We start from the raw sequence: 27464 nt of genomic DNA on the forward strand, positions 1-27464 counted from the left end.
GCCAGAAGGGGGCAACCTGCCCGTGTCTACCCTGGGTCAGAATCATCCCCCGACCTGGGTATTCCTGGCACCTTGGTGAAGGCTCCTGGCACTAACCACAGGTGGGGAACAGCAAAGGGGTCTGTGGCCCTGGTCCCTGCCTGCCAGCTGGCGGGGGCAGAGGCAGACCCCGAAGCAGAACCGGGCAGAGTGGCGCCTCCCACGCCAGTCCGGGAGAGCCACCTGGTGACACCCTTCTCTTCACCCCTCGCCGCAGGGCCCCGCGGGCTGTTCCCAGGGTGGCACCAAACAGTGCACATTCCTGTGTGGCAGGTGCGGGCCCCACCCGCAGCCGGCGATGTGCGCCAGGCTGGGCCTCTTTCAGGGGGCAGGCGGCCCACCCCAACCCGAGGGCTTGAGATGGCACTTGTCACCTCGGGTGTTTGGAACACAGACTCGCTTCCCAGCCGCCCCTCCACCATTCCTTCCTTCTGTGTGCAAGTGATGCAGACGTAAAAATATGTATTTGTGTTCTTTCTCCTTTTTTTTTTTTTTTCTTGAAAGAACATTTGAATCCTGGACAAAGTTTGAGCTCTGCCACTTGACAACTATATAACATAACCCAGGGTACTTGAATCGCAGCCCCGAATGGCGCTCCCTCCTCAGGCCTCCCTGTCCCCTGTCCGCACTGCTCTCCGAGAATGTCACGGGCAAAGAGCCTCCCTCGGAGCCCTTCTCCGGGCGTGACTAAGTCACGTCTGTGCGGTTTCCTGCTGGAAGGCTGCCCCTCGCCCCCGCGGCCTGAGCTCCTTGTGTCTATTTACGGCTCTGGTGGCTGGTCCAGCCCAACACCTTTCCACATGTGTGTTGGCCACTGGGACCTCCTGGGGGACGTGCCTGCCTGTCACCCACTTGTCACCGGTGACCTCTCTCTCTGTGGCTGAGTTCTTTGTGTTCTGTGGACACCAGTTTTCGGTGGTTGTGTTTCTGCCCTTCAGGGTGTTGCTGACACGTAGACCTCCGTCTTTTCCTTTACGGTCGCTCTTCCATACGCTTCAAAAACCCTCCCAGACCCCGAGGCCGTGAAGCTCTCCTTCCAGGGTCAGTCCTGAAGGCCTCATCGTTCTGCTTTTCATTAGTCTTTGGTGACCTGGGACGCTAGCAACAAGGGGTGCATGGTGGGAGGGACGGGGCTGTTCTGATGTCCCCACGGCAGCAGCCAGCTGTCCCTGACCGTCTCTGCCCACCACATGCAGGCTCTGGGGTGGGGCAGTTTCTGACGCTCAGTCCTGTCCCCCCTACACCTGCCCCCCCAACCCCGGCCTGTCGCTTCATCAGCTCTACCCGCCCCTAGTGCCACTGTGTGAGAAGCCTGGTGTCCGCAGAGCCCGCCTCCCACCTTGTCGCTGTCCCTGAGCAGTGACGGCTCGTCTCTGCATTTCCAGGCATGTTTCAGAGCCGGCCGGCCGAGGCCCCAACACAAGCCCTGGGGGTTTTCCTGGGTTGGGAGGACCATTCTCACTGTGGGGTCTTCTGGTGAGGACAGAAGCGCATTCTCCCCCTTCCGTGTCGTCTTCACTGTCTCCGCAGGTTACGTCACTTCTCCCCAGAGTTCTCACAGGGTCTCTCCCCACTCCTTCCGGACTGAGCCTTTATATGTTCTGGGTCCGGGGACAGGGAAGGTGTTTCCGGGTCACACAGGAGGCAGAAACAGCACCGCATGCCCCATCTCTCTCGCTGGCTTCCCGACAGGTGCTTCACACGTAACCACAGTCCGGCACGGAGCCTCAGACACGGGCACGCCCATGACAGGGTAGCTCCCCTCCATTCTGTGTCCCCTGCATCCCCGCGCATGGCCCTTACCTGTCCCAGCAGCTTTGCTGCGTATGAGTCGCAGGCCAAGTCGGCATTCTGGGATCTGTGGCAGCAGCTCAGTCCTGCCTTGGTCTTCGTGACCTGGACACTTTGGGCGCCTACCGGGCAGGTGCCGGGTCCCTCGGTGTGGCTGCATGATTTCCTCATGGGGGGACTGGCAGGAAGGGTTTGGATGCCACAGGCTTGAGGTGCTTGTCTCACGTGTCCCATCGGGGCATGGGACATCAACACGTGTCACTGGCGGCGGCAGCCTCGACGCGCTCCGTTGGGGCAGTGTCCGCCAGGCCCCTGTGCGCAGTCCGGTCATGAGACCGAGTCCCGCGTCCCACCCACGCTCCAGGGCAGGGGCCGGGCTCTGCCTCCAGCAGGAGGGAGCGCCAGGGGACTGGGGGGACCAGACTTCACCGCCGCCACCACAGCGAGTGCGTATTTGAGGGGAGATAGATGCTTTGAAGTTGCTCCGTCAAGTTCCACCTGCGGATGTCAGCAACCATCTGGGGTCTTCGCGGCCGCTCGGAGGGTGGGTCTCCTGTTTCCTGACTCTCACGTTTTTTCCTCCGAGCCTTTGGTACGGGAGGTGTCCCTCCTCCAACTATGTTTTAATTGACATTATTGTGGACCCGGGACGATTTTTTGAGCTGTAATACTATTTGTTTTGTTCAAATTTGGTTTTGAGCTTATGGGCCACTTGGGTTAATTCCAGGGCTATGGGACACACCCTCGCCCTTTCCGTCTGCTTCTGAGCCCGTTTTCTTCTTTCTACCGCTAGCCAGCCCTTCAGGCCCATCTTGCACGGTCCCTGCCCGGGGCCCAGGAACCAGCGCTCGGCCTGAGAGCCCCAGTCCTTCTGCTGGAGGATGAGTGGTGGTCAGAAGCCAGACGCCAGGCCCCGGGTGTGCTTGTGGCTCCGGGGCTGTCACGGTCTCTAGGGCCCCTCAGCAGGCAGAGCTGGGTGACACGTATGTGACCCAAGTTTGCACACGTCCGTGTCTGCATCAAGCTAAGGATGAGTTCATACTGACGTTCCCGACCCCGGGGCTGGTTCACACACACGCCCCCCGCATTTGCTCCTGTTTTCTCCGACAGCGAGGAACCGAGCTGCGTTGTCTGGTACTTGTTCACTACTGGACCCCAGTGCACACGCAGGCCCCTGGGCAGCACACCTGGCAAGCCGCTGCTGTTCCAGCGGGGGTTCTTTTCAACTTCAGCTGTGTCCAGTGCAGAGACGGTCTCTCCGGGCTTCGCGGGCCAGCTCCGCCTCCCCCTTCCTTCTGCCTCCACGTCAGAAGCTCGTAACACAGAATCCACCCGCCGCCGTTCGTTTTCCAGCACAGGACCCCCCAACACACTGGGGGACTTCTTTTTATGTTGCACACGATCAAATCTGCTCTTGGGAAGGCACGGTCCTTGCGTTTTGACAAACGTCAGGAGCCCGCCGCCACAGCACCATGCAGAGAAGACCTACAGTGCTAGAGATTCCCTTTTGAAGGCAAGCACGCCCCTCCCAGATGCCAGCAGCCACTGATCTGTTTCACGCTCTAGTTTCTCCTTTTCCTGAATGTCACACACACGGAGTCACAACACGTAGCCTTCTGCATGTGGCTGCTTTCCCCGCGGAAGGCAATGCGTGTGGGACCCCTCCCTGTGGCCGCTGGATCATCAGTGTGTGCCTTCTGCCTGCTGACTGGGGGCCATTGGACAGGGGTGCCGCTGGTCACCCTCCGAAGCACACTGCTCATCCCCAGGCTCTGGCAGTTGCAAGCGAAGCTGCTACACACACGTGTACGTACGGGCTTCTGTGAGCACAGATTCCCAACTCATCGGGGCGAATGTGCGCGAGAGGGCCCGCTGGCGCGCGGTGCGCACGCAGGCACACTGACCCCAGTAAGGCCCCGAGGGCCCCTTCCCAGCACGGGGGGGGTTGGGGGGGCTCCAGCCGCTCCACGTCCTCGTGAGCGCGTGCTGTTATCGGGCCTCAATGCTGCCTTTTCCTTCCGGGAGGCGAGAGGTCAGGCTCTGGTTTCCCCCCAGATACGCACAACGGCCAGCTACAGATCTCAGCCCTCCTGCTGAGGGTGTCCTGGTGGCTCACCGTGGACTTAATGTGCCTCTTCCTAACGACTGCTGGCACCGACTGAGCAAAGGCCCCTTCTCGAGCGCTTATTTGTAATCCGCTTGGCAAAGCAGGTCCTTCGCTCGCTCGTCACGTTGCGAGAGTTCTTCGTACCTTCCGGACCCAGGTCCTTGACCAGGCAGGTGACGTGTAAACACTCTCCAAGCCCATGGCTTATTTTGGATAAATTCCAGTTTGTCAGTATTTCCCCCTCACAGATCGAGCTTCTGGTGTCATAGTTCAAAACCCATTGCCACGTCCAAGGTGCAGAGATGTCCTCCCAGGTCTCCTTTCCGAAACACCGTAGAGCGCACTTCACCGTGGGTTCTAGTAAGACGTAGGGAACGCCTTTCATGTTTCCGCTTTCTGGTTACTGAGCTTCCTAGTGTTCGGTATACATGGTAAGACAATTTACACACATTCATACGTGTAAGTTACAAATAGATTTAGGAGACAGTTGTATTACTTTGGGGTAGGAAAACATTTCAAAAAGCAAAAGGTACACCATTTTAAAAATATAAAACATCTTCTATGACTAAAAACCACCACAATTAAGGTTAAGCCACCAGAGAGACACGGGGGAAAGGTATCGGTGACTCGTTACGAAAGGTTAGTATTTCTAACGTACGTGCATTGGGTTGGCCAAAGAGCTCGTTTTTTCCTCCGTAAGACGGCTTTAGCACTCAGCTGCCTGAAACTTCACTCCGGACAACTTTGTTAGGTTGTATTGCGGCAGCTGTCCCGTCATTGTGCACTTTTAAAAATCAAAATGGGTGAATTTTTGTGCAGCCATTTTAATACTGAAGATGGCAGAAAATACGCACCATTTTTGGCACATTATGCTTTACTATTTCAAGAAGGTAAAAACGCAACTAAAACACAAAAAGAGACTTGTGCGGTGCACGGAGAAGGCGCTGCGACGGACCGGACGTGTCAGAAGCGGTTTGCAAAGGTTCGTGCTGGAGGATTCTCGCTGGATGAAGCTCCGCGGTCGGAGGTGACAGCGATCCAATCGAGGCGCTCGCTGAGAACAGCCAACCCTCTACCGCGTGGGGGAGAGCCACCATACTCCAAGTATCCAAATCAAAGTATTGGTGAAATGAAAAATGTATCTCATTTTACGGGAAAAAAACTAAAATGAACTTTTTGGCCACCCACAGTAACAAATTCCTACAACGTGAGCAAAAACGTGCAAAGGATATGAACAGATGATTCCACGAGAAATCCAAACAGCCTCGGAGCCACAAAAGCCGCTCGGCACGGCACACGGCTCCCCAGTCTTCCGCCGTGCCTGGCGGGCCTCACAGAGGCTGGCATCGGTGCACGTGGAGGGTTGGATCCAAACCGCTACAACTTCTACAGAAAACAACCCGGCAACAGACACTAGAGTGACCAAGGAAGCACCCTGTCCCCTGCCCCAGCCCGGCGGGCTCCCTAACCCCGGGCAGCGCACCCTTGTCTCACAGAGGTGGCCTCGTGCCGACGGAGCCTGGACGTCCATCACACGTGGGGTGCCGGAGTTCACGGAGGCAGAGCTAACCCACAGACCACTGTAAAGTAAGACCTCGAGACCCCTGCAGAAAAGTGAGGTGGACGTGCCGCAGAACGACAGGAAGAGAACCGCCGTGTGCACGGAAGCAAGTCCCAGCTGGCGTCAGCTGCCCCAATGAGCCAAGGATGGGCTAGGAATGGTCAGCGGTTAGTAATGACGGCCACGGGGCAGGAGGACCCTCACAAATCTGTTGACTTTTCACCAGGAGGACTTAATTCTTTTTCAATAAAAATGCTAAAAAACCCCAGTGAGTCCAGACAGAACATCAGGGGGCTGAGAGGTGTTCTCTGCTAGCCCTGAGCCCCTGGGTCTGGTCGCCAGGGGCCAGCCCAGGAATCTGAACACCGCTTACTCAGGGGGTCCCAGTGCCTGCCTTGGGGTGTGGGTGGTGGACATGGCACCTTGGCCTGGGAGAGGCCAGGAGCTCTGCGGCTCACCCTCCCTCCTGGGCGCCCCCATCCCCGTGTACAGGAGTGCCACCGTCCTGGGTACTCAGCGTCGTGCCCCTAGCCCACAGCCAGCATGAGAATGAGCGCGTGGTGGGTACAAGGGCAGCGTCTCCCACTGCACAGCGCTCATCTGGGTTTTGTTCTTGACCCAGACGTGAGGTCAAGAGGCTCCACCCACAGCCTGAGGGGTATCGCTGGCCCTTACCTGCCCCTTGGCCACGGGAAGCCTCAGGCACCTGGGGGCCACTGGTACATTCCCCATCCTCAGGGCTGAGGCTTTGAGCTCGACCCCCACTCCGCACCCTGTGGCGCTCTGTCCATTCGTGGGAAGGCTCAGGGTAAAGGTGCGTCCCACACCACGGGGGCGGGTTGGGCCCTGGGCCCCTTTGGCTGTCACCTGCCACGGAGGCCTAACATGCTCCCACGCCTCCCTCCCACAGTGAAGAGGAGCCCTGTGCTGCTGGACGTGGGCCCCGTGCGCTTCGTGAGGGCCAACAGCTTCACTGAGGACCTGGACCTCGAGGGGGAGACGCTGCTGGCCCCGATCACCCACCTGTCACAGTGAGTGCTGCCCCTGCCGGGCTGCCCGGGGGTGGGGGGCGAGGCTGGGGGCTCTGCGCCGGGGCTCAAGCCTACACATCTAGTGCCGCCACTGGCCGCCTGTCCCTAGCACCCTGGGGCCACCAGGCAGGAGGAGAGCAGGGGCGTTTCCCGCCACATCGGAGAACATGACCCCCCTGTTCTAACTCACGGGAACCAGACTGACCATTTCCCGTTCTTTTTGTGTGCTGGCGTCCGAGAAGGTCGCTTGCTGCCCCCGCCCCTCGGCTCCCCAAAAAGCGATGGCCTTGTGTTTGAGCGCTTCCACGCGCACCGCTGGCCAAGCCTCGAGTGTGCCTGCAAGTCGCCAGCTGTCCTCGGGGCTCCTTCGGGTGCAGGAAATGGCCGGTTTTCTGTACCTCCAGCTGGCCTATCCCCACGGCACAGCCGGCCTGGGACACAGGCCTGCCCTCCCCTGTCATGGCAAGAGCAGGCCGATCCCCAGGGGCCGCCACGGTGCGTTGTTCCGTGCCTCCGACAGGGCACCCCGCCACGACAGCTAGGGTGGGGCCGGAGGGGCAGCAAGGCCCACTCTGGCCCTGCCCACCAGCAGCTCCCTGGAAAGCCCTTTGTGTCGCGCAGCATGCTCAGCCCTTCCGAGTCACTTGCTGGCACCGCCACCTGCCCTGTGTGGCCCAAGGTTGCCCTGACTTGGGGGCGCCCGGTAGGGCGAGGCCCAATGCCTGAGCTTGTGCTGCTCTGGCCGCGGGGACCAGTGCCGCAGCAGTTGGGCGGCCCGCATGGGAGAAGGGCTGTCTCGGTGTGTGTGGGGTGGGGGAGGGATGCTGACCCGCAGGACCCATCAGCCACATCCCAGGCCCCGGTGCCCACTGGGAGGCCATGTGGAGCACATGCCCGCAGGCTCGGGGGCACTGGCAGCTGGGCAGCACGTCCCCGTGGCCCCGGCCCTGGCCCAAGCTTCTGGGCCCAGCCTGGCAGCGGGACTCTGCCTCCGGGCATGTGCCAGGGACGGCCTGAAGGGCCAGCTTGGTAATTGGCTGCTGGGTGGGATAACTGAGTGGGAGCGGAGGTGTGGCCGGCACCCGGAGGCTGAGCGCCGAGTCTGGGGCACGAGAGACCTCATAGCAGGGAGGGTCGGAGGAGCTTCGTGACCTGAGGTGTGCGCGACACGGCGAAGAGCCTGCTCAGAGGGGCTGGCTGAGCGCCTGTCAGGACCAGGGCCTGCAGGGACACCCCCAGGGTGTCCTCCTGTCGGAGTGACTGTCCTCCGCTCCCCCCGCAGTGCATGCAGAGGTCACTGCCTGGGGAGACAGGGCTGTCTCCTCCACCCCCTCTCCCCACTCTAGTCCATTCAGCCCGGCAGTCAGGCCTCACAGGGAGGCTGGTGGTGACAGACTGGGGACAGAGGTGGCCTACAGGCACCCCTCTGAGGCGAGAGCGGTCTGTCGGCGCCGGCGCTACCACCTGCCCAGGGATTCCCAGGGGTATCCCGGCCAGGGTCACTGTGCTGTCTGGGCCCTTGGCCATTTCCTATTCCTTCTCCCAGATAGAGGCTGGTTGTCAGACAGAAGCGAGTGCTCTGCCTGCTATGGGCTTCTGCAGCTGGAGTCCTGCAGTGTGGCCTGTGGGTGGGGGGACGCCTGCCCCGCCCCAGGGGGACCCAGACCCCTGTCCGCCCCTGACAACCCGAGAAGGCTTTTGCAGCACGGGCCTGTTCCGAAGCAGCGGGGGAGGTGGCTGGCCTGGGTGTGGCACTGGGGCTCGGGGCTGCAGTGGCAGCAGTGAGCAGGGGGACCAAGCTGTGTGTGGAGCGGCCACCGAGAGGCACTGCGCAGTCTGGTCAAGGCGGAGTCAAGGATGACAGGGCAGGGGTCTGCGTGCCGTGTCCCTGGTAGTTGGGACTCCCTCCTTCGAGCGTGGAAGGTGTTGGGGCCTCAGACCCTCTGCACCCTCAGGGCTGCCGGCCAGGCACAGGCGCGGAGGTGGTGGTGGTGGCAGGCACAGCGTTTGCTAGGGGCTGGCACTGCGGGGTGGGGGGTGGGGGACAGGCCTTCGAGCCCACACTGGTGCCGTGTCCCTTCCCCTCCCGCACAGCCAGCCTGGGGGTCGAGCCCCTCACAAGACCCGGCTCCCGCTGCCCAGGGATGGTCAGGTCCCACAGACAACCCAGCCCTGTGCTCCCCGCCCTGGGGAGGGGCACGTGCGCCCCTGCGTGTGAGGGCCAGGGGTGTGCTCGGGGTCTAGCAGGGGGCAGAGCGAGCGGGGCGGGGCTGCTGAGAAACAGATCTGCTTTTCTTCAGCACGTTACTGATGTTAAATGTATCACCACGTTGGGCTAGTTCCAGAATTCAAATTAAAAGCATAAATACACATTTTGTTTCCATCTCGAGCTCTCCCCACCCGAAGGGCCCCAGGGAGGTGAGGTCACCACAGCCGTGATTACGGGAAGGTCCCTGGGGCTGGGAGAAGCTCCCCTTTCCAGGGCTGTTGGCCTTCAGTGGGGCAAAGGGTGGGGGCCCGGAGATCCACGACCAAGCCCAGCACAGACTAAGGGGCCACCGGCGAGTGGGAGCTGGGGTTCAGTGGGACGAGGGGACAGAGTGGCTCTAACCACCCAAGCGCCGTAGGCGAGCTCTGCCTACACTTTTCCGCAGATCCTCCCCCACCCAAGCTCGATGCGGGGCTGCCACGGCACAAGTACGAGGCAGGGACCGGGTAGGAGGATGCAGGGTGGGGACGGGGGTCCCCCTGCCTACTGCACGAGAGGGGATCCCTGTGCCTCAGGGAGAGCTGGGGCCAGTGCCCAGGCTCCTGCCCATTCGTGGTCTCCTGCCCACCCCAAGGGTCGTGGGTAGGATGGCGGTAGGAGGGGACAGCCACCTGTGTGTGTGTCCCCATGCCTCACACGGGACGCCCTGTCTGAAAACCCGTCACACCCTCGTCACCCTCGCCTTAGAGGCTCAGGCCACGAGCACCTGGAGCTGTTAGCATGGGTCTGGGGGCCCTCAGCTTGGCCTGTCCCACCCTGCCCCACACACCAAAGCCCCAGCCAGGAGCAGCTCAGAACTGCTGCTCCCAACACAGACACAGTCCTAGGCAGGGGCAGGGGCAGCGGGGTCAGGACTGACCTCGGCTCCGGGACCTGTGGCTCTGAGGTCAGGGGCTGTGTGTGGGTGTGGCCCAGGAACCTTTCTCCTAGCAGCCTGGGGACTCGGCAGCCCCCGCCGCGTGCAGCCCCTCCCCTAGCTGCCCAGTTGTCCAGGCCTGGCGCCCACGTGCGCCCCATCAAGTGCATGCAGATCCCGAGGGCTGCAGTGGCAGCAATGAGCAGGGGGACCAAGCTGTGCGTGGAGCAGCCACCGCGAGGCTCTGCGCAGTCTGGTCAAGGCAGAGTCAAGGGGCCCAAGGGGTGCAAGGGGCCTAGCCCACCGTGGGCGCAGTGGCACCTGGTTTCCCTGAGGGGTCCCTCCCGGAGACTTGGTCCCTGGGTTCCACCGACTCAGCTGGTGTTCCCTAGCCACCCTGTCCCGCTCTGTAGGGGCAAGCGCGCGGCTGCCCGCTGTGCACCAACAGGGGGTCCTCGGAGGGCCGGGGGCCTTCTGGACAGCAGCCCCCACCAGGTGACCACAAGCACCGCTGGCGGACGCATGCTTGAGGGCCTTCTGCAACACGACAGCACATAGATCCCTGAGCAAAACCAGCCCCATGTGTGTTTATCGGAGTCTCCACGTCTTCAACTTTCTCCTGGACCCCGCAGAGCCTCACGCCAGAGCGCTCAAGTTTCCCCTTTCCAGCGGGGCCGCTGTGGCCTGGCTTCCGTCCACGTCGCTGCTAATGTCTCCTGAATTCTGCATTTGTCAGCGCGGCCGGGGCCAGCCCATCCGCGTCTCCTGGAAATGGGGGCAAATGTTGCTGGCTCGGCCCTGCGCTCCACTCTGTGGCCCCAGGGCCTTGCCCTTGATGGGACTGCCTGCCAGAGACTATTCAGTGACACCGGGGTCCTGAGGAGGCATGGACACTGCTCCTCTGTGGGCTCCCTGCTTTGCTTCCCACCACAAAGTGGGGCGGGAAAGGATGGAGAGGCTGTCCTGGGGCCAGCGTCCAGGGTCACAGGGAGGGAGCCTGCCAGGAGCAGACGGGACCAGTCGGTCTCTTTCCAGACTGGTGTCCTGTGTCCCTCAGACCACCTCTGTCTGCGCAAGGTGCCAAGGCAGCCCCTGGGAGACTGTGCGGGTCACAGGCTAACGTCCGAGCCTCACAGCCCAGGCTGGGCTCAGACCCGCATCTGAGATGCAAGGGGGTGGGGAGGGATTATTTGTTCTGATTTAAAAGCAAGGCAGAATGGCTTGGTGGGAAAGAGACCGGACTGGGAATGGGATGCCCTCGAGCTGGCTCCCAGCCAGCACCGGCCCAGTGGCGGGTGGTCCCCAGCCTCTGGGAGCATGGCTTGGTCCCTCTGAGCACATGACGAGGACGCCACAGCAGCCTGGCGCCGCCGTCCTGGACAGCAGGTCGCCATCCAGAGAGCAGGCCCACAGGGGAGCAGGGAGGCCCCTCCCATCCTCGGCCCCATGGCCACAGCCCCTGGCCCAGGCGCTCTGGGCCTGGGCTCAGCCCTACGCCTCGTGCAGGCCCTCGGCCAGGCTGCCTGGACCCAGGCGGGCGGTGCTGGGGGTGCAGGAGAGATGCCTGCCCGACCCCAGAGACAGCTCCAGGTCACAGCTACCACACAGGTCGCACCGTGGCCATGGGGATGCTTCTGGAGGCTGGGGGTCCCCGTGTGCTTGTCCTGCGCCTGGAAGATGGAGCCTGGGGCACAGCTCCCAGCTGGCAGTCCAGAAGGGCGGCGGCCCTTGGGTTCAGGGCACTGTTCCCACCTCATTGGGTGGAGGATGGCGCACACGTGGGTGAGCACACGGGTCCCGAGTGTCCAGATTGATGCATTTGCTCCCCTGGAAGCCATGTAACCGGCACCCAGGTGAGGCAGCAGAGCCTCCCACTGCTGGTTGCTGACGCCCGGGGGTGGTCCCCACCATTTGGCTCTGAGCAGCAGGACGCAGCTTCACTCACTACCTGCTGGCCGGCTGGCGTGCCACCGTGTGAGCAGCCACCCTTGGTCTGTCCCCTCCAATGTCAACAGCCACTGGGGAGTGTCCCCGGTGTGGGGTGTCACCATCTGTGCTAAGAATACTCCGTGCGGGCTCTTGGCGAATGTACAGGCCATGCTTCTGGTGAGCACGTGCTTGGGCGCGGAACCGCCGGGGCGCCACGTGGGCACAGTTACTCCCAGCAGATATTGCTGGGGTATCTACAGGCATCAGATTGCGGCTTTAACTTGCAGTAACCCAGCGGCTAATACAGCTGAGTCCCTTTCCATATTGTTGTTTAGCCCGACGTTGTCCTTTGTAAAATGCCCACATCTTCTGCCTGGTTGATTTCGGTTGTCTTTTCCTACTTATTTGTAGTTCTTTCTAAAGATACGGGTCGTTTGCCAGAAGTACACCCACACATACTCCAAACCACCGGCCCCGCCCTGCTGCAGGCTGCACTCTTCCTCTCTCCAGAGGGTCCTCCGACGGACGGAAAGTCTTGCTTTTTACGTGATCCCGTTGATCAAACTTTTCTGTGGGACCATGTTGTCTGTGCTCCATTTAAGAAGTGCGGGCTGCTCCAAGGTCATGAAGACACTGTTTTCCACTGCGGCTCTGTCAGCTCACTTGTCGTGTATGGGTCTGCTGTCCGTCTGGAACCCATTGTTGCGTCCCACACGAGGCCGAGGCCAGGGTCAAGGTGTGCTCTCCATACCTCGATGTCCAGTATGGCTCAGCACCCTTTACCGAAGGGGCCATTGGCTCTCTCCACCGCGTGCCACCACAGCCTGGCGTAACCAGCCCGTTGGTGTGAGGCCGTTCCTGGGCCCGACGCAGCTCCGCCGGTCAGGCTCCAGTGGTTTTGTCTCTCTTGCCAGGGCCTTGCTTCGTTGTCCCCGTACTTTGGTGCTCAGTCCTGATGGCTGGTCACGCAGGCTCCTCGCAGTTCTTCCGCCTCGCAGCCGGCTCAGCGCGCTCCACACGGCTGAGAGCAGACATCCTACCACACTGCGTCTGCGGACCCGCGGCCTCCCGTGCCTCTGTCAGTGTCCTTTTGCTTCTGCTCCTGTGTCTGCAGTCCCCAGTGCCGTGGTCACGCGCGCCTCATCTGAGGGTCTTTCCTTGTCAGCTGCTGTTACGAGTTCCCAAGCCCGGGGACACTGTCCGCCAGGGAATGCTGGCCAGCCTGTGGGACGCCGGGCTGGTCACTGTATCTTGCCAAGCCTCGGTGCGCGCTCACAGACCTGGGACATGTGTCTCGTGGGGAGCGGCCCAGTGCCCGATCCACGCTAACTGCGTGTAAAGCGGAGCCTTGTGATGGGGGCCTGTGAGGACGTCCCTTACTGGGCCCAAGAGCTTCTGAAACCGCCAGACCACAAGTTTCCATGGACTATACTGTAGGCAGGGTCACTGCACGTGGCCACCAGGTGTTGTCCTTAATGAGGTGAACCTAGAGGCCCAAGGGCCCTAGGTCTCAGGACAGGCTGGAGGTGGGGGTGGCTGCAGGTCCACCGCCCGAGCAGCTCGTGGCGGGGACGGGGGATCCGGAGCAGTTCAGCTCCTGTGGAGGTGTAGGGGGAAGCCTGGCACCCAGCGCTCCACTCTTGGGGAAGAAGCAGCCAGAGGACCATGTCCCAAGGTGGTCACGGTGCCCCAGTGGGAGCCTGCCCTTTGCTCTCATCACAGTGGGCACGCCTGCCGAGGAGGGGCCCAGCCTCCCAGCAGAGCAAGGAGCAGGGCGGGGCCCTCACCCAGCAGGGTGCGGAGGCAGCGGCACAGCTCTGCCCCAGCGGGGAGCCGGCCAGAACATGGCAGCGGTGCTCACTTGCTGGCTTCTGGTGCTAGGGCAGGTTGGCATCCTGTGGCGCCCACTGAGCCCCTACTGTAGGCACGTCTGTGCCAGGCTCAGGAAAGCGGCTTGCCGGCTGAGACACATGGCTCCTGTCCTTGGTAGGGCCCTTAGAGCGCCCACTGGGTTGCTCTCCTCACTCACAGAAGGGCTGGGACTGGCCAGTGTCGCCCACAAGGCAGAGGCGGAGCCAAGGCTCGCTCCTAGATGCAGCGTCCCGATGGCTGGGGCCACAGGGAAGCTAAGCGTGACCAGCCTGTCCACTCTGTGTGGCTGATCACGTACTTGTCTCACTGACCGGGCCTATGAATGTTTAACCCACGGGGACGCAGGACCTCGAGGCTGGGCAGGGGTGGGGAGGCAGTCCTTCCTGCTAGTGGATGGGGACCCACAAGTGGGGTTGGGGGGCGCACAGGCTCTGCAGCAGCAAGGAGAGCACAGGGCAGATGAGAAGGGAGACTTCCTGCCATGAGCTCAGGCCCGGGGCCTGCTTAGCTAGCAAGGAGCAGGGGGCTCGTCTTTCCCTAGGCGAGAGGAGGCCCCAGGCGGGGGTCCTGGGCCTGAGGGCAGTTCCGGCCACTCCGGGCCAGGGGCGCGGCCCCTCAGCTGTGCTTGCCAGCAGCCCAGAGAGAGCCTGGCCTAGGTCTCCATGCTGCCGGGGAGGGAGGTGTGGAAGCTGGTTCGCAGGGCCACCCAGCGTGGGCTCAGGAAGGGAAGGAATGTGCTGAGGCGGGTGTGGCTGAAGGGAGCGCAGCTCGCTGTGGGTTTTTCTTGGGGCCCAGATAGACGGGAGTGGAGACGGAGCCCCTCTCCCTCGGCCCCCGGCGCACACACGAGGACCTTTCTTCGGCGCACGGCTGTCGAGCTGGAGGCCAAGGACACCTTCTGGAGATCTGAATTCCATTCGCTCTTGGCAAAGAGCGGCTTCCTGCCTGGGGAAGGTGTGCACGCCTGTGCACACGAGTGCACGCAGCTGTGGGGGCTGGCAGGGCGGGGGCCGCGGGTGGAGGCGACTCCGGTGTTTCCCGGCACCAGAAGGCCCGTCCTGCAGAGTTCGGACAAATACCTGGAGCGAATGAATCGGAAACGTGCGGGACTGTGTTGCCTTTGAAACAGGCTCGGGCTTAAAACAGTCACGGCCAAACATGCCTTTGAATTTGAAAGCCAGAACTTTTTGCAAAATAATTCAAAAAGTTTGTTGAACCTTAAACTTTTCCTGATGATTCTTCCTTCTGAAGTTAACTCGTTACAAGTTGCTCCAACCCCAGCCTGGTGCCAGACCAGCTTCCTGGAAGCCCTCGCCAGCGGCCGGCCTTTGGAAAGGCTTGTCACCCTAATGGCTGTTGAAAAAAGCTCGCTGGGCACCTTGGCCGCAGGGTCTGAACGGTCCTTTGTGGCGGCCCCAGCTGCGGAGTTTTTCCAGGCCTCGCTTCTGGGGCCGCCTGAAGCGGCTGCTCCCCATTTCCTCTCACAGACCCAGGCGCACAGCCGGCTGCTTCCCGCCCCGTTTCTCAGCTAGTGGCCTGTCCAGGCCACCCCGTCGTGCCCAGGGCAGAGTCCCGGAGAGGCTGGATATGGGTCTGTCCCCAGTGGGTCACCAGCCCCATTTTCCCTTCCATTTCCTCCCCCGCATGGCAGCGGGGCCCCTCCTAGGTCAGCACTGTGTCACTTCCCCCGGAAAACTCAGGGGCCCCCAGCCCCCGAGCAGCGCCACGTTTCAAAGGGGTGGAGAGCTCTCTCCTCCCCCGAGCAGAGTTTTGGCAGGAGGAAGCATGGGCGCAGACTGGGGTCTGAGTTACAGTGGAAAACGTGAGCCTGTGTGGGGAAGGGTTTGAGTCCACACAGGGCACTGGGCAGGTCAACGGAGACACACCTCGTGCCGTCACCACTGCGTTACTCGGAATCAAAGATTACCTGAAAATGGGGGAAGGCTGCGTAAAAACGCGCGTGTGTAACAAGACACCGAGTCGGAACAGGCTGTTCGTGGTCGTCTCTGTAAAGACGGCTCCTCCGCCTATTCTGCAGGGGCGAGGCAGACGCCACGTTTCACTTCCTAGGAGAGCCCGTGGGTCCTCGGACGGGTGGAGGGTACCCCTGCCCGTGGGGGGGCCTCCCTGGGAGCCTGCCCAGGGCCTGCTCTCACTCTGCTCGGCCTCTCCCTGTCAAAAAGCTCTTTGTGCCGGCCCAGCCCCTGCTCCCGGGAGTGACATGAACCAGAGCCCGCCGCGGCAGCCACCCCAGCCCCACGGCGCGGGGCGCGCCTGCTGGGCACCACGCAAATGTGCTAAAGGGAAATGCGGCAGGCTCAGCGTGTCCAGTCGAACGCACTCAGAGTACGAGAGAGAATATGGGGGGCAACCAGGCTGTCCCCACCCGAGCCCTAGTTCCTCAGTTTCCTTCCCTAAAGGTTACCACGGCACAGTCTTCTACTGTAGCTTCCCGGGGTCTTTTCTGCAAACAAGCGCGTCTGTGTGGGCACGCGCTCGCCTAGTCTGCCCTCCCGGACGTGCCGGACCGCTTTTTGAGCTGTCCAGACGGGGGCCATCTCTCTGGGGGCGGGCATCTGAGAGGCGCTTCTCGGACAGGCGAGAGCTCGGCTTCCTCGTGGCCTGTGCTCGGTGGCCCGGGCCAGGCCTCCAGGGCAGGACAGGACCCCCCAGCAGCTCTAGTCTTTCTGGCCTTGCGGCCATGTCTGGTGACTATGGGGCCACAGGCCACCTGGGCAACCACAGAGGGGGCGGGATGGGGAAACTGTAAGAAGGCGGAGGGACATCATGCTGAGCGTTCGTCAGCCAGCTTCCCACCAGGGGTACGGAGAAGGGCAGCCATGAAGGCCCTGAGCACATGCCGGGGCCTCTGAAGGGAAAGGAGCCGGGCCAGGGCACTGTGCTGGGACCGTCTCTGCAGGCTCCCTCTCCTCGGCCCCCCGTGCGCACTGTCCCGGGGGAAGACGCCTGTGTGCTCTGGACACAGCCCTCTATTAAGGCTCTGGGGCACCTCCTCCTCGTTAACGCCTGCAGAGCACCCCTGTGCCATGATGGGGAGCACGTCCCCCGTTGACGGGTGTGCAGGGCAGCCATCAGTAGCCCTTATCCTGCCGGGTCCTCACCCAGGAGCAGCCCGGTGAGGAAATCAGCCCTGGGCGCCGCCCGCCGCTGCTCACCGCCGGTGCTCCCCGTGTTGTCTGCCCTGCCCCGTGTCTGCCGAGACTGTTTCTGGGCTGCCCCTCATCAAACAAAGGCAGCATGAAGCAGGGCGCTTAGAAAAAGAATCGTCAGTCTCACCGCGCGCAATAGGAGGAATAGGAGGCCCGACGAGTGGAGAGAAACTGAAGGATCTCTGGAACAGAGATTAGGAGATTAGGCCGAGTTAAACCTGTTATCAACTGGGGGGGAAGCCAAGGCCGCTGCCCAGATAAGCATTTCAAAAGTAAGCGTATGAAATCAAAGATGAGGGGCGCCCCCCCCCCCCCGCCCCGCCGGCCGGCCACGGTGCCCTGCCCTCCACAAAAACCCTCTCTGCACTTCTGCTGCCCGAATCCCCAAATCCCTGGGGGAGGGAAGGAGGCCCCGCTGGGCCCATCCTGCATGTTCCACACACCACTGGGGCCCCTCCTGTATTTTCCTCCAAGTGAGTCCCTTCCTGCAGCCAAGAAACAACTGCTTTTATGTCAGTGCCTCTTGTTTCGCCTGCTAGTACTGTCTGTCAGAGTGACGTCCCGATCACGCCCGTTTTTCGAGGTCTTTTGGTCCCCGTTTTCAGTGGAGTCACTTCTAGAGATGCACTTTCCCATTTCCAGCAGGGTCCCAGGCTTGCCCCAGTCTGGCCGCCAGGCACGGCCACGCGAGGGCAACCGTGCCCGCTCACGGCGCCGCGGAGACGCGGCACGGGACTGCTGGTGCCCGCACCTTCCCGCGCCGCCCGCATTCACGTGGCAGATGAGAAACGGCAGGCTGGGGGCTTTATCTGTGCCTTACTGTATGTGCGATTTTTATCTCGTCAAAGAATTAAAAGCATTTGTTTTTCTTCTTTTGGTGAATCATTTCTCCATACCCTTAATTTTTCTCATACCTCTTCTTACTGATTTGGAGGAACTCTGTCACATGTTGAAAATATTTTATCCCGGTTTTTCTTTGGTTCTTATCTTCTTCTATAGTATTTTTCTGCTGGTAGGGTTTAAAATTTTTGACATAGTCAACTTTGGCAGTCTTTTGTGATTTGAAGTCCTAGCCTTGAATTTTGAAAAAGCTTCCTCCTGAGATTGTTTGAATCATCTCCCTCGTTCTCTTCTGTCATTTCTCTCTCCTTCCTACATTCAAGTGGTGCTCCGTGTTCACTCGGGTCTGAGGGCTCATTAAACCCAACTGACTTCCTGTTCGGCCCACTGAGTCCCGACACAGCTGTTGGAGCACACCCTCTCTCCCCGGCCTTCAACGGCTACCTTCATCGCATCTCAGCCTCCCGTTCCTGTCCGTTTCTGGGGCTGTCTTCCGCCCGGTGGAGGGGCCTGCTGAGGGGCCAGACTCGGTTCTCAGACGGGGGGACTCCGCTCGGGCTCCCCAAGAGCCCGCAGGAGACGCTGCATGTGAAACAGTGCGGGACCCGGGGCCTGGCCTCGGACCCCAGCACCCTTCGAGCGTAGGCCCTTGGGTCAGACAGGGGTGTGGAGTGTTCAGAACCACGTCCCCCGGGGGGACAGCCGAGGTGTCTGGGAGCAGGAGGACTGGGGGCTGCGGGTCTGAGCTGACCTGTCCCAGCTGTGTGACCAGGCTTTCAGGGCTTCTGGGAAAACTGAACTCAGCCAGTCAGTGGAGAGCCAGCAAGGAAAGAAGCCGAATCCCGGGGCAAATCCGTAGTAAGAGGCGACATCTGTAGCCTGCAGCCAGCCTGCCCGCAGGCCAACCACCAAACAGGAAACCCTGCCAGATCGGGCGTTACAGCCGGGCCGTTCGAACCACGGCTGGGCCCTGAACCCCCGCCTCAGTCTCCCTGCCTGTAAAGTGGGGCAGTGGGGGTGTTGAGGGGCGGAGCAAACAACGCAGCCCACCGCGGGCAGGGCACACGTGTCAAGTCCCCGTGAGTGGCCAGGCTGTCTTCCTTGCTGTGCGGCCCGACAGGCCAGCGGGGAGGGGCGCTGGAAGGAGCAGGATCAGCTTCGGAAAAACGCGCCGTGTGCTCCTGAAACCATGCAGGGCAACCGGAGCTCTTCCAAGCCCACCGCCCTCCGGGCACAGGGGGCCAGACTGCTGCCACGGAGCTCGGGGGGCTGCTTCCCCGGATTGCACGGGACACGGGACGTGCGAAAGGGAGCCTTCTTCCCACGTGCACGCTGCACTCGGCTCGGCTGACCTGAAATCCGGCGCGTGTGCCCGTCTACGTTCCACTGGCGTCCCGTCCGAAACGGCCATCCACTCAGATCAGCCGAGACCATCTCTTTCCCAGAAACAGCCTTCTGAGCGCAGCGGGACCAGCCTGTCCGCACGGTCAGTTCGGCCGCAGTGACACGTGGGCCGTTTCGAAGTTCATCACGGGGTATTTTTCGGAGGCCTGTTGATTTTTTTAAATTTGGAGGTCGTTTTCTGAATTACACTTTTTATTTTAAGACGACTACACACTGACATGCCGTCGTACGAAACGACAGAGCCCCTGTGCCCTGCACCCAGTGTCCCCAACAGTGACACCTGGAGAAACATAGGACAAAGCCAAGGCCGGGATGCAGACACTGCCTCGGGGAGCTGTGTCACCCCGGGGGTCCCCGGGTGGCCCTTGTCCAGCCACACTCGCGTCCCCCCGCCCCCCGCCCCTGCCCTGCGTTCCGCAAACCACTGGGACGTCCTACGTTTCTCGAGTATCGTTGACACAGTGATCCAGAAACCGGGATCGCATAGTGTGGGACCTTTGGGAGCGGGCTCGTCGCCCCAAGTGGCTGCAGTATTTCCCTCGGGAGTCGCTGCCGTGACCGCCACGGGGTGAGGCTGGTGCACGCTCTTGTCACGCCAGCCTCGTCAGAGTTGGACTTCAGCAGAATTCCGGCTTCAGAAAGAGTTTGGAAGGTTTCACTAAGGATGTGATTGTTTAAAAACAGATATTTGTTTAAAAATTTCCCATGGAAAAAAATCGTTCTTAGTATTTAAAAAAAACCCTCATCATGATATGGCTGACACACGGCATCCGTGCCTAACGGATGTGCACACGCGAGGAGTTTGCACATGCGATGAGTTCACAGAGATGGGCACGCCCTCAAGAGCAGCGCCTCGGTCCTGGCCACAAACCTCCGGCACGTCCAGAAGTTCCCTCTCGCCTCTTCATCACTTATGTTCTTTTCTGAGCACACCTAAGACCCAGCCGCTCAGCGACTTCGACGCGCACTCAAGTATTGCTGACTCGGACTCGCTCCTCCTGCGGAAACTCAGTCGCCCTGTGACGAGTCCCCCCCCCCTCACCCAGGCCCCCGGCCGGCACTGTTCACCGTGGTCTGTGAGTTGGCCTCTTTCAGATTCTGCATGTAAGCGGCATCGTGCCCTGCAGGTCCTCGGGGGCTGGCTTATCTCACTGTCCTCCACATTCATCCACGTTGTCACAAACGGCAGGGTTTCCTCCTCATGGAAAGTCCTCATCCAACAACTAGGTTTCTGATTGCTCTCGGGGTTCGGGGAAAAGTTCTTTCTGCACCGTTAGGGCTGACAGAGAGCCAAGCCGCAGGAAGCAGGTAGAACCTGGACGGAGGGACACAGATGTCCAGAAGCCCCCAGGAGCCCGAGGCATCCCGTGGGGACTGGGGGCTGCAGCCTCCCAGGATCTGCCTCTCCCCTGCAGCCCCCCAGTCCCGCCCTTCTGGGACCCTAGTCGTCTTGAAGCCCCAAGTTTGTGCCATGGAGGGGACGGTTCTTAACGAGGGGTGACCGCAGACCAAGCAAGGGGACCCCATGAAAGCTCTGGGGAAGGACAGGATCAGTGGACCTCAGCCCCAGGCTCCCTCGATGGGAAGTGGGGCTCGGTGAAGCCAGCCCAGTAAGCCTGGGGGGAGCTTGCCTTTACCAGAGGTTTCTAGCTGTGGGTCCCCCACCAACCCACACATGCACAACCCAAGCTGGGGAGGGCCAAGGGCAGTCCCTGTCTGGACCGCCCATGTGCGCCCTGCCCAGGGCTAATGGGGGTTGTTCAGGCTGTTGGGGCTGAAGGGACCTAGAAGACTAAGCGCAGCGACCTGAAGGCAGGTGGGGGAGAGGGTGCCCCTGCCCGGCCAGTGCGTCCGCATCCCTCTGTGCGTGCGGGAGAGCGAGCTCCACGCCCATTTGGACCGCGGGGCACCAGGAGGGGCAGGGAAGAGCAGAGCCTGCTCCCTCGGGGGTTCTGGTCCCGTGGCCCGAGCTCTCTGGGTACCCGGGCTCCTCAGGGAAGCCCAGTACGGCTGTCCAGGTGAGGAGAAGACTCGCCAGCCCTGCGCACACTTTCGGGCTAAAGAATAACCTGAGCTTCACGCGGCCCTGCGTTTCCCCTTCGCGGGGGCTCTGTGCTTAGTGCCGTCCAAACAGCTGGCTCGTTCTCAAGTCATGGCCGCTTTTGACGTGAGGCTGCCATCTCTCCTGTTTTACATGCAACTGATCTGAGGTCTGAAGGTCTAAATCTAGGGCCCAAGGCCGCCAAGCTAGTGGTCACCCTGGGCGGTGGTTCTTGTGCGGTCGCCACAGCCCCCCAAATACTCTCTCAGTGTCATTTTCAACATGCCACGCTCTCTCCCAGCCCCCGCCCCAGGCCGGGTGGCTCCTCCTGTGGGTCTCAGCCGGAACGTCCTGGCCTCCCAGTGGTTGGTTTCTAAGCCTCAGACCAGGCCCCCAGCACCCCGTCCCTCCCCCTCCCGTTTTTCATGTGTAGCTGTGGGTTTATTTGTGGCGAGGGGTTTACGGGCTGTTTCCTGCCATCACGCAAGGCGGGTGGGGGGTGGGGAGGCGGAGGCCTTGTTCAGCATCGTTGTTCTCGGGGCATAATCCCTGTGGAGGCCAGGGGAACGTTTGGGGAATAACTCAGCAAAGAAACAAGCGGGTGGGGGGGATTCGTGTACAGGCCCGTGGGGGCAGGACCCCAGCATGGTCCCCGCCCCCCAGAGGAGCCCGCAGCAGGCCTGGGAGCAGGGAGGAGGCCGCAGAGCTCCTGGGGGACCTTATCCGCCCCCACTGCCCCCAGGCTCACATGCCCGCTCAGCAGTCTTCGGCAGTTGGAGTTCAGAGCCTGCCGGGCGTCTCCAGTCCCAAAGACTCCGTCCCCTCGGCGCCTACTCCCTTCTGTGGCCATCCTAGAGATTCAGGGAAATCGGGTGGGGTGACTTCCGTGGTCCTCTGGGGTCTCAGATTTAGGGACCGTTTCAGCTTTTGCCACCGAGACACAGGCTTGGGGACGGCAGACACTCCCCGGTAGAAAACAGGGCTTCCTGGGGAGGCCCTGAGGCTCGTGGGCGAGGGGGCAGTGTTCGCAGTATGGCCTTGCCGGCTGGCCCTCACACTGCCCTCCTTGGAGGAAGGAGGCTCCAGCTTCCTGATGGCGAGACTCCCACTAGTCTGGAAACCCGGGGCCTTTACACTCCCCTGGTCACAGGGTGAGCCTCCCCGGCTCCGGGCTGGAGACGGGCCAGCACCCTATTCATGGCTCCCACAGAGGGCTCGGAGGGGTCCGGCACTGCAGGGGGTGGCCCTGGAGGCGAGGGTGCAGCCCCTACCGGCCTGTGGGAGGGGGACAGCGCTGAATTTGACGCTGAATTCGCGGGGCCAGCTTCTCTATGCCCAGCACAGGGCTGCTCTCCGCCCGTTGGCACTGCCCACCGAGCCCAGTCCCTGGCTCCGGCTGTGGAGAAAAGCAGGACTCGCCTACAATTCCATCAAAGACTGTTTTCCTATTTAAACACGATTTGTTAAAACATAGAGCTTAGTTCCAAGTAAACTTTTCGATCTGCTGAGGAGCAGAGATTTGTAGCGCAGAGCAGGGCGTGAGGAGTGCGGCCCCTGGATGCCGGCTCCCTGGAGTGCCAGCTTGAGTCCGCCTTCCCCCCTCCCCACAGTCCTGGCGGTGGGGGAGGCTGGGCCCGGCCCCAGCCCTCCTCATCCCCTCAGGCCGCTTTTGCCCAGGGCCCCCAGTCTCTGAGTCCAGCCTGCGCCTCGAACAGCGGCTTTGTTTGCCCTCTCCCCAGCCCCACACTCCTGCGGCCGCTCTCATCCAAACTGCGCACACACAAGATGGCCAAAGGGACGCTCTCCACGATGGTTCTTCCTAGCCAGACAGAACCCGATCACCGCCTTTCGTTTCTTTCCATCTAGAAGCATTTCCCTGGCAACCCTGTCTCTCCTCAGCCAGCCCCGGCGAACCTCATCCTCCCCTGTACCCAGACCTCGTTCGGAGTAAACGGCTCCATAGCTGCTCCGGCGCCCAGGGAGGGCAGGGCCCGTGGGGGCTTGGCCAGGACATGGGTAGCCGTCCATCTGTCCATCCATCCGTGCGCGCGCTCAGAACCCCCTCTGCCTGGAGTAACTACCTCACGAGTTACAGCGGCTGGAGTGGCTGCCCCACTTCTGCCCCCATGGCCTCTCCCCGGTGGTGGCCCCAACACAAGCTCCAGGGGCCATGCAGGCTCCGTCCCCACTGATCCTCGACAGCATTCTCTGTCCTTTGTAGACATGCTCTGTCGATACATGGACTATGTTCCAGAATTTTCTAGCTGACCTCCCTTCTCTTCCTTTTATACTGTGAGGTGTTTGGCTTTCTCCATGTCCCTGAAGCACCTGTGTGTCAGGGACGAATGTCCCTTGTGTATGGCACCAGAGTTGAGGCTAAACTTCCCTAGGGAATAAGCCGGATTCCCCGGCTGGGAGTGGGTGGCCGGCGGAGGGACCCGCCCATCCAGGAGGGTAAGGGAAGGCTCTGCCTCCTGCCCGCTCTCACAGAGGCTGGGGTGTCTCCTGCCGAGGCAACCGTGCCCACCCTTCTGGAGAGCCCTGAGACACTGCTCACGCTGTGCAAAGATCTGTCGGAATGCGGGTTTGCGTCCCAATCCACACCGCGCCGTAGGTTTGCGCCACGTGACCCGTTTTCAAAGCCCCGCCTCTGCTTCTCACCTTGCTGCCATCCCGCCCCACGCGCCTGTGTCGTGGGTTCGAAGGGCCTGTCTCTCGAGACAGCCTGTGAGAATCACAGATGCTGGGGCCAGGGGCCTCCTGTGGGCACAGAGGTCTGCCGGTCAGACGTGAGGGGACAGGGACGGGGCTCCCTGGAGTGGCCCCCCTCTAAAGCGTGCTCCCTCAGGCCTCTTACTGGCAGTTGCCGGGACACACCTCACCCCAGCCGTGGGCCTCATGCCTCCCCCTAACCACTGGTGCCGGGTGGGTGTCGGCGGGTCCACTTTCACACAGGGAGCACCCTAAATGGGAAACGCTCGGATCCCCAGGAGCCGAGTCTGCCCCCCAGCAGTAACCCCCAGCGTAACTAGAGCGTGCAGGTGTGAGGCGGGTCAGCGTCATGCTGTGTGGGGCCGGGGGAGGAGCCCACGTGGGCTTTGGGCTTTCGCATCTGGGGTCTGGGGCTCAGGACTCCTGGGCAGAGTGGCCAGGGTTGTTTCCACCAGGGTCCAGGCCGTGTTCTCCATGGACGAGCCTCCTTGGGCCCTGATCAGTCCCCTCACAGGCCGCCGGGTGCCCTGCACAAGGAGGCACAGTCTGGGCCTCTGCCCGTCCCCAAGGGCCAGGAGAGGGTAGGGGGGCGTGCTCCGGCCCCTCCAACTCTCATCCATCTCTCTGGGAGGTGGGGGAGCAGGGAGCAGTGCTGTGCCAGCCCCCAGAGAGTCTGAGCCGATGGCAAAGTGTGGGTCTTCACCCGACCTCACCCCTCACGTCCGGGTTTCCTGCGCCTTCCTGAGGACACAGCCGTGCCTGCCCATTCTGCCCCCCACCCCCACCACGGCTGCAGCCTGGCTGTGGGGCCGCAGGCCTGGGACACAGGGAGCAGCCGTCTCTGCCCCCACCCCAGCAGGGCTGCTGGCCTGAGCGGGCTGGGCCACACCCCCGAGCCTGGCCAGGGCCCACGCTCACTTGGGCTCATCAGCGGGGTGTGGACACCTCAGCCCCTGGCCGAGACCCGGACCCCCAAGCCCAGAGCCCGGGCCGCCAAGCTTCCGTGGTGGTTTTGAAAGATTCCAACGACAGACACCCTGTCCCCCAGGGTAGAGCCTCATTTGCAGCTAGAACAGCACAGCTCCCAGCCCAGGGCAGCACGTTCCCGGAGGGGAGACCGCAGCAACCAGGGGAGCCTGACCCCCGGCACCTCCTGCAGCAGCGCATCTGCTCTCAGGCCAAACGGGGGACCCGCGTGGACGGCAAAAAGGTGTTCGAGGCAGGGATGTCCTGCAGAGCCCTTGTCAGCCTTCCTGTGGTAAAACGGCGTCCCTCAGAACAAGCCTTGGTGTGTGTGAGCCAGCCCAGGGCGCGCCAGGCCCACCCTCCCAGGGAACGGAGGTGAGGATGGGGCCAGGCCCGGACCGGCGGTCCCGGCTCTGGGAGGGCAGGGCCCCGGGGAACACGGTTCCTGAGTAGGGACCCCACAGAGACTTTAGCCCACACACCACCCCCGGAGGGCTAAGGCTGGGCGTGTCCTCCCCTCACGGGGCTGGGAGAGGGCTGGGTGCTATGGGCTAGGGAGCCTGGCGCGCCCTAGAAGGGGCTTGCAGTGTGCACACCTGTGGGCCCGGCCATGCAGGGGGCACATCCTGGGAACCACAACATGGGACTGTTCTCTGTGTGGTCCTCCCCCTGCCCCCCAGACTCGCCTCAGTGGCCCTGGGCCCCACCGCTGTCAGGGTGTGGCCGGTGGGGCAGGGGTAGGCTCCCATCTCCTATCTCTCAGGCCCTCTGGGAAGCCGGTGGCCTTTCCACCCTAGCCAGGTCGCAGAGCCTGAGGCGGCCTTGTTCTGCTGTGCCTGGGCCACGCGCCAGCCAGGCGAGGGAGACTGAGGATGGGCTTCCCGGCACCCCTGGCCACACGACCGTGCCGCCCAGCCCGGCCCCCGTCCTGCCCTAGCAGGCTCCGGCCCAACCCCTGGTTCCTGAGGAGCCGCAGAGGCCGGAGTAGGGGTGCCCTGCGGAAATCCTGGTGGGATGGAAAATCCCCAGCAGTCAGGCCCCCGGCAGAGCTGTGACACCGTACTCCTCCTGCCTGCTGGGGGTCAGTGGGGCCCACAGCTTCCTGCTTCCCTTTGATGTCTCCTGTGTGAGGGAGGGGATGGCACCCCCAGGCCTCGGGCACGCACGCTCGCTCGGCTGCGCTTGGCTGCAGCGCGTCCGTGTGCTGGGGCCTGGGTACGCCGGGGTCAGGCAGGGGCCCCAGCGGGCGGGGTGGGAAGGAGGCCGGGTGGAAAAACCCCAGCCTCAGCAGAGCTCCGAGGGCAGGAGAGGGGGGGTCTGCCATGAGCCCACCAGGGGCGTGGGCGCCGACTCACACAGGGCCCTCCTGCCTGGGCTGTCCAATCGCGAGAGAGGCGCCATAGTGAGCTGCTGTGTGGAGGGGAAACAGGCCTCTGGACAAGCCAAGCAGGTCCCCACCACAGCTCCTGGGGTGGGGTCACCTTCCTCTTGAGTCTGGGGGGCTTCTCAAGGGCACTGCAGCGGCCAGCACAGGCCACTGTCTGTGTGGGCGCTTGCTGGTGCACAGGGCCCGAGGCCTGGCCTCCAGCCACCCAATGAGCAAGCTGAGGCTCTGGGGGCGGGGGTGACAGTCATGCCACCAGGCCGGTGGCCCGGTGCCACCATGCCCTTCCCCACTGCTGACAAGGCGGGTGCTCTGCCGGACACAGGGTCCGAGTTGTCCCTTTAACCAGCCCCATAGCCCCAGCAGGTACCCACTGGTTTTTATATCAACTCACAGGCGAGGACAAGGCACAAGTGGGGCCAGGTGGCCTGCCCAATGGCACCCAGTGCCTCGTCTGCGTGGGGGCTGGGGTGTGGGCTGGGTGGCCTGGAGCTGCTGTCCAGCACTGCAGAACGGTCAGGCCATGCCACGCCACACCACGCCAACCACACCACACCGCACACTCCGCCGCCTCTAAGCTGGGCCTGGACAGTGAGGCAGGCCAGGGGTCCAGGCACGGTGGTTGTGAGCCAGGCGGGGTGGGGATTCTGCATTCTGCCTGGGGTGCAGGGCAGCTCTGGCCTCTGGGGAGATACCGAGGGAAATGGCTGGGGGTAACTAGCAGCACTGGGCCCAGCATGGGACCCTGGGGGCCTGAGGTGCAGGGGCACCTTCTGCAGGTTTAGAGGGGCGATCACTCCCCCCCCCCACAAGGGCTCCCCCACCCGGGAGCAGGGTGGTGGGGCCCCCACCTGCCCACACAGGAAGGCCTTTGAGACCCTGAGGAGAGACGGCTGAGGGCTGAGGCACCGGAGACTGGGGAGGCCACCCCTCCCCTTTTAATGTTCAAAAGGCTCCTCCGCCTGCGGGAGTCAGGCAGCCTGGCTTTGAAGTCGGCCCTGGGGGACGTTCCCCAGCACAGATAATCTCCACCCTACCCTGGGACTCAGTGCCACTCTGGGGGTGCACCCCCTCTCTGAACTTGAGGCCTCTTTGGTGGCCTTGGGAAGAGGGCCCCCCCACCCCGCCCCTGCCCCTGCAAAGTGAGGAGAGTAGGGGAGGGACCATCCTGTCCTCCGCTCTGCTCAGCCTCCCCCTATGTAGGAGCCGTCCTGGAGCCCCTGGGATAGAGGGGGTTTTGAGAACCCCACTCCCTTCTTGGCCCAGCAGGAGCCTGGTCCCAGCCAGCTGGTGTATTCCCCAAACCTTCCACCTCACAGCCCTACTCCCGTCTTGCCCCCCAGCCTGAAGCTTCCAGGGGGCACCCCATTGGATGGCCCACGTCCAAGCACCGGGGCCGCCCGAGAGGGACGCAATGAAGGATGAGGTGTCCTCCTGGTTCTCAAACATGCAGACATGTCGCGAACAAAACAAGCCAGCCAGTGGCCCTGGC

At 62.2% G+C, this 27464-nt stretch overlaps 1 protein-coding gene across 3 annotated transcripts in view; it reads left to right on the top strand.

Annotated features, from left to right (window-relative positions):
* The window catches only part of KCNQ1 (potassium voltage-gated channel subfamily Q member 1), a 254249-nt gene that overhangs the window by 108723 nt on the left and 118062 nt on the right, over nt 1-27464 (top strand). For all 3 annotated transcript variants that reach the window (XM_053925873.2, XM_053925872.2, XM_024574537.4), the window contains exon 11: nt 6409-6529. In XM_053925873.2, coding sequence (XP_053781848.1) covers nt 6409-6529 — 121 coding nt within the window. The remainder of the gene's footprint in view (nt 1-6408; nt 6530-27464) is intronic.

Source organism: Desmodus rotundus, chromosome 5, assembly GCF_022682495.2.
Source record: "Desmodus rotundus isolate HL8 chromosome 5, HLdesRot8A.1, whole genome shotgun sequence".
Taxonomy (NCBI): Eukaryota; Metazoa; Chordata; class Mammalia; order Chiroptera; family Phyllostomidae; genus Desmodus; species Desmodus rotundus.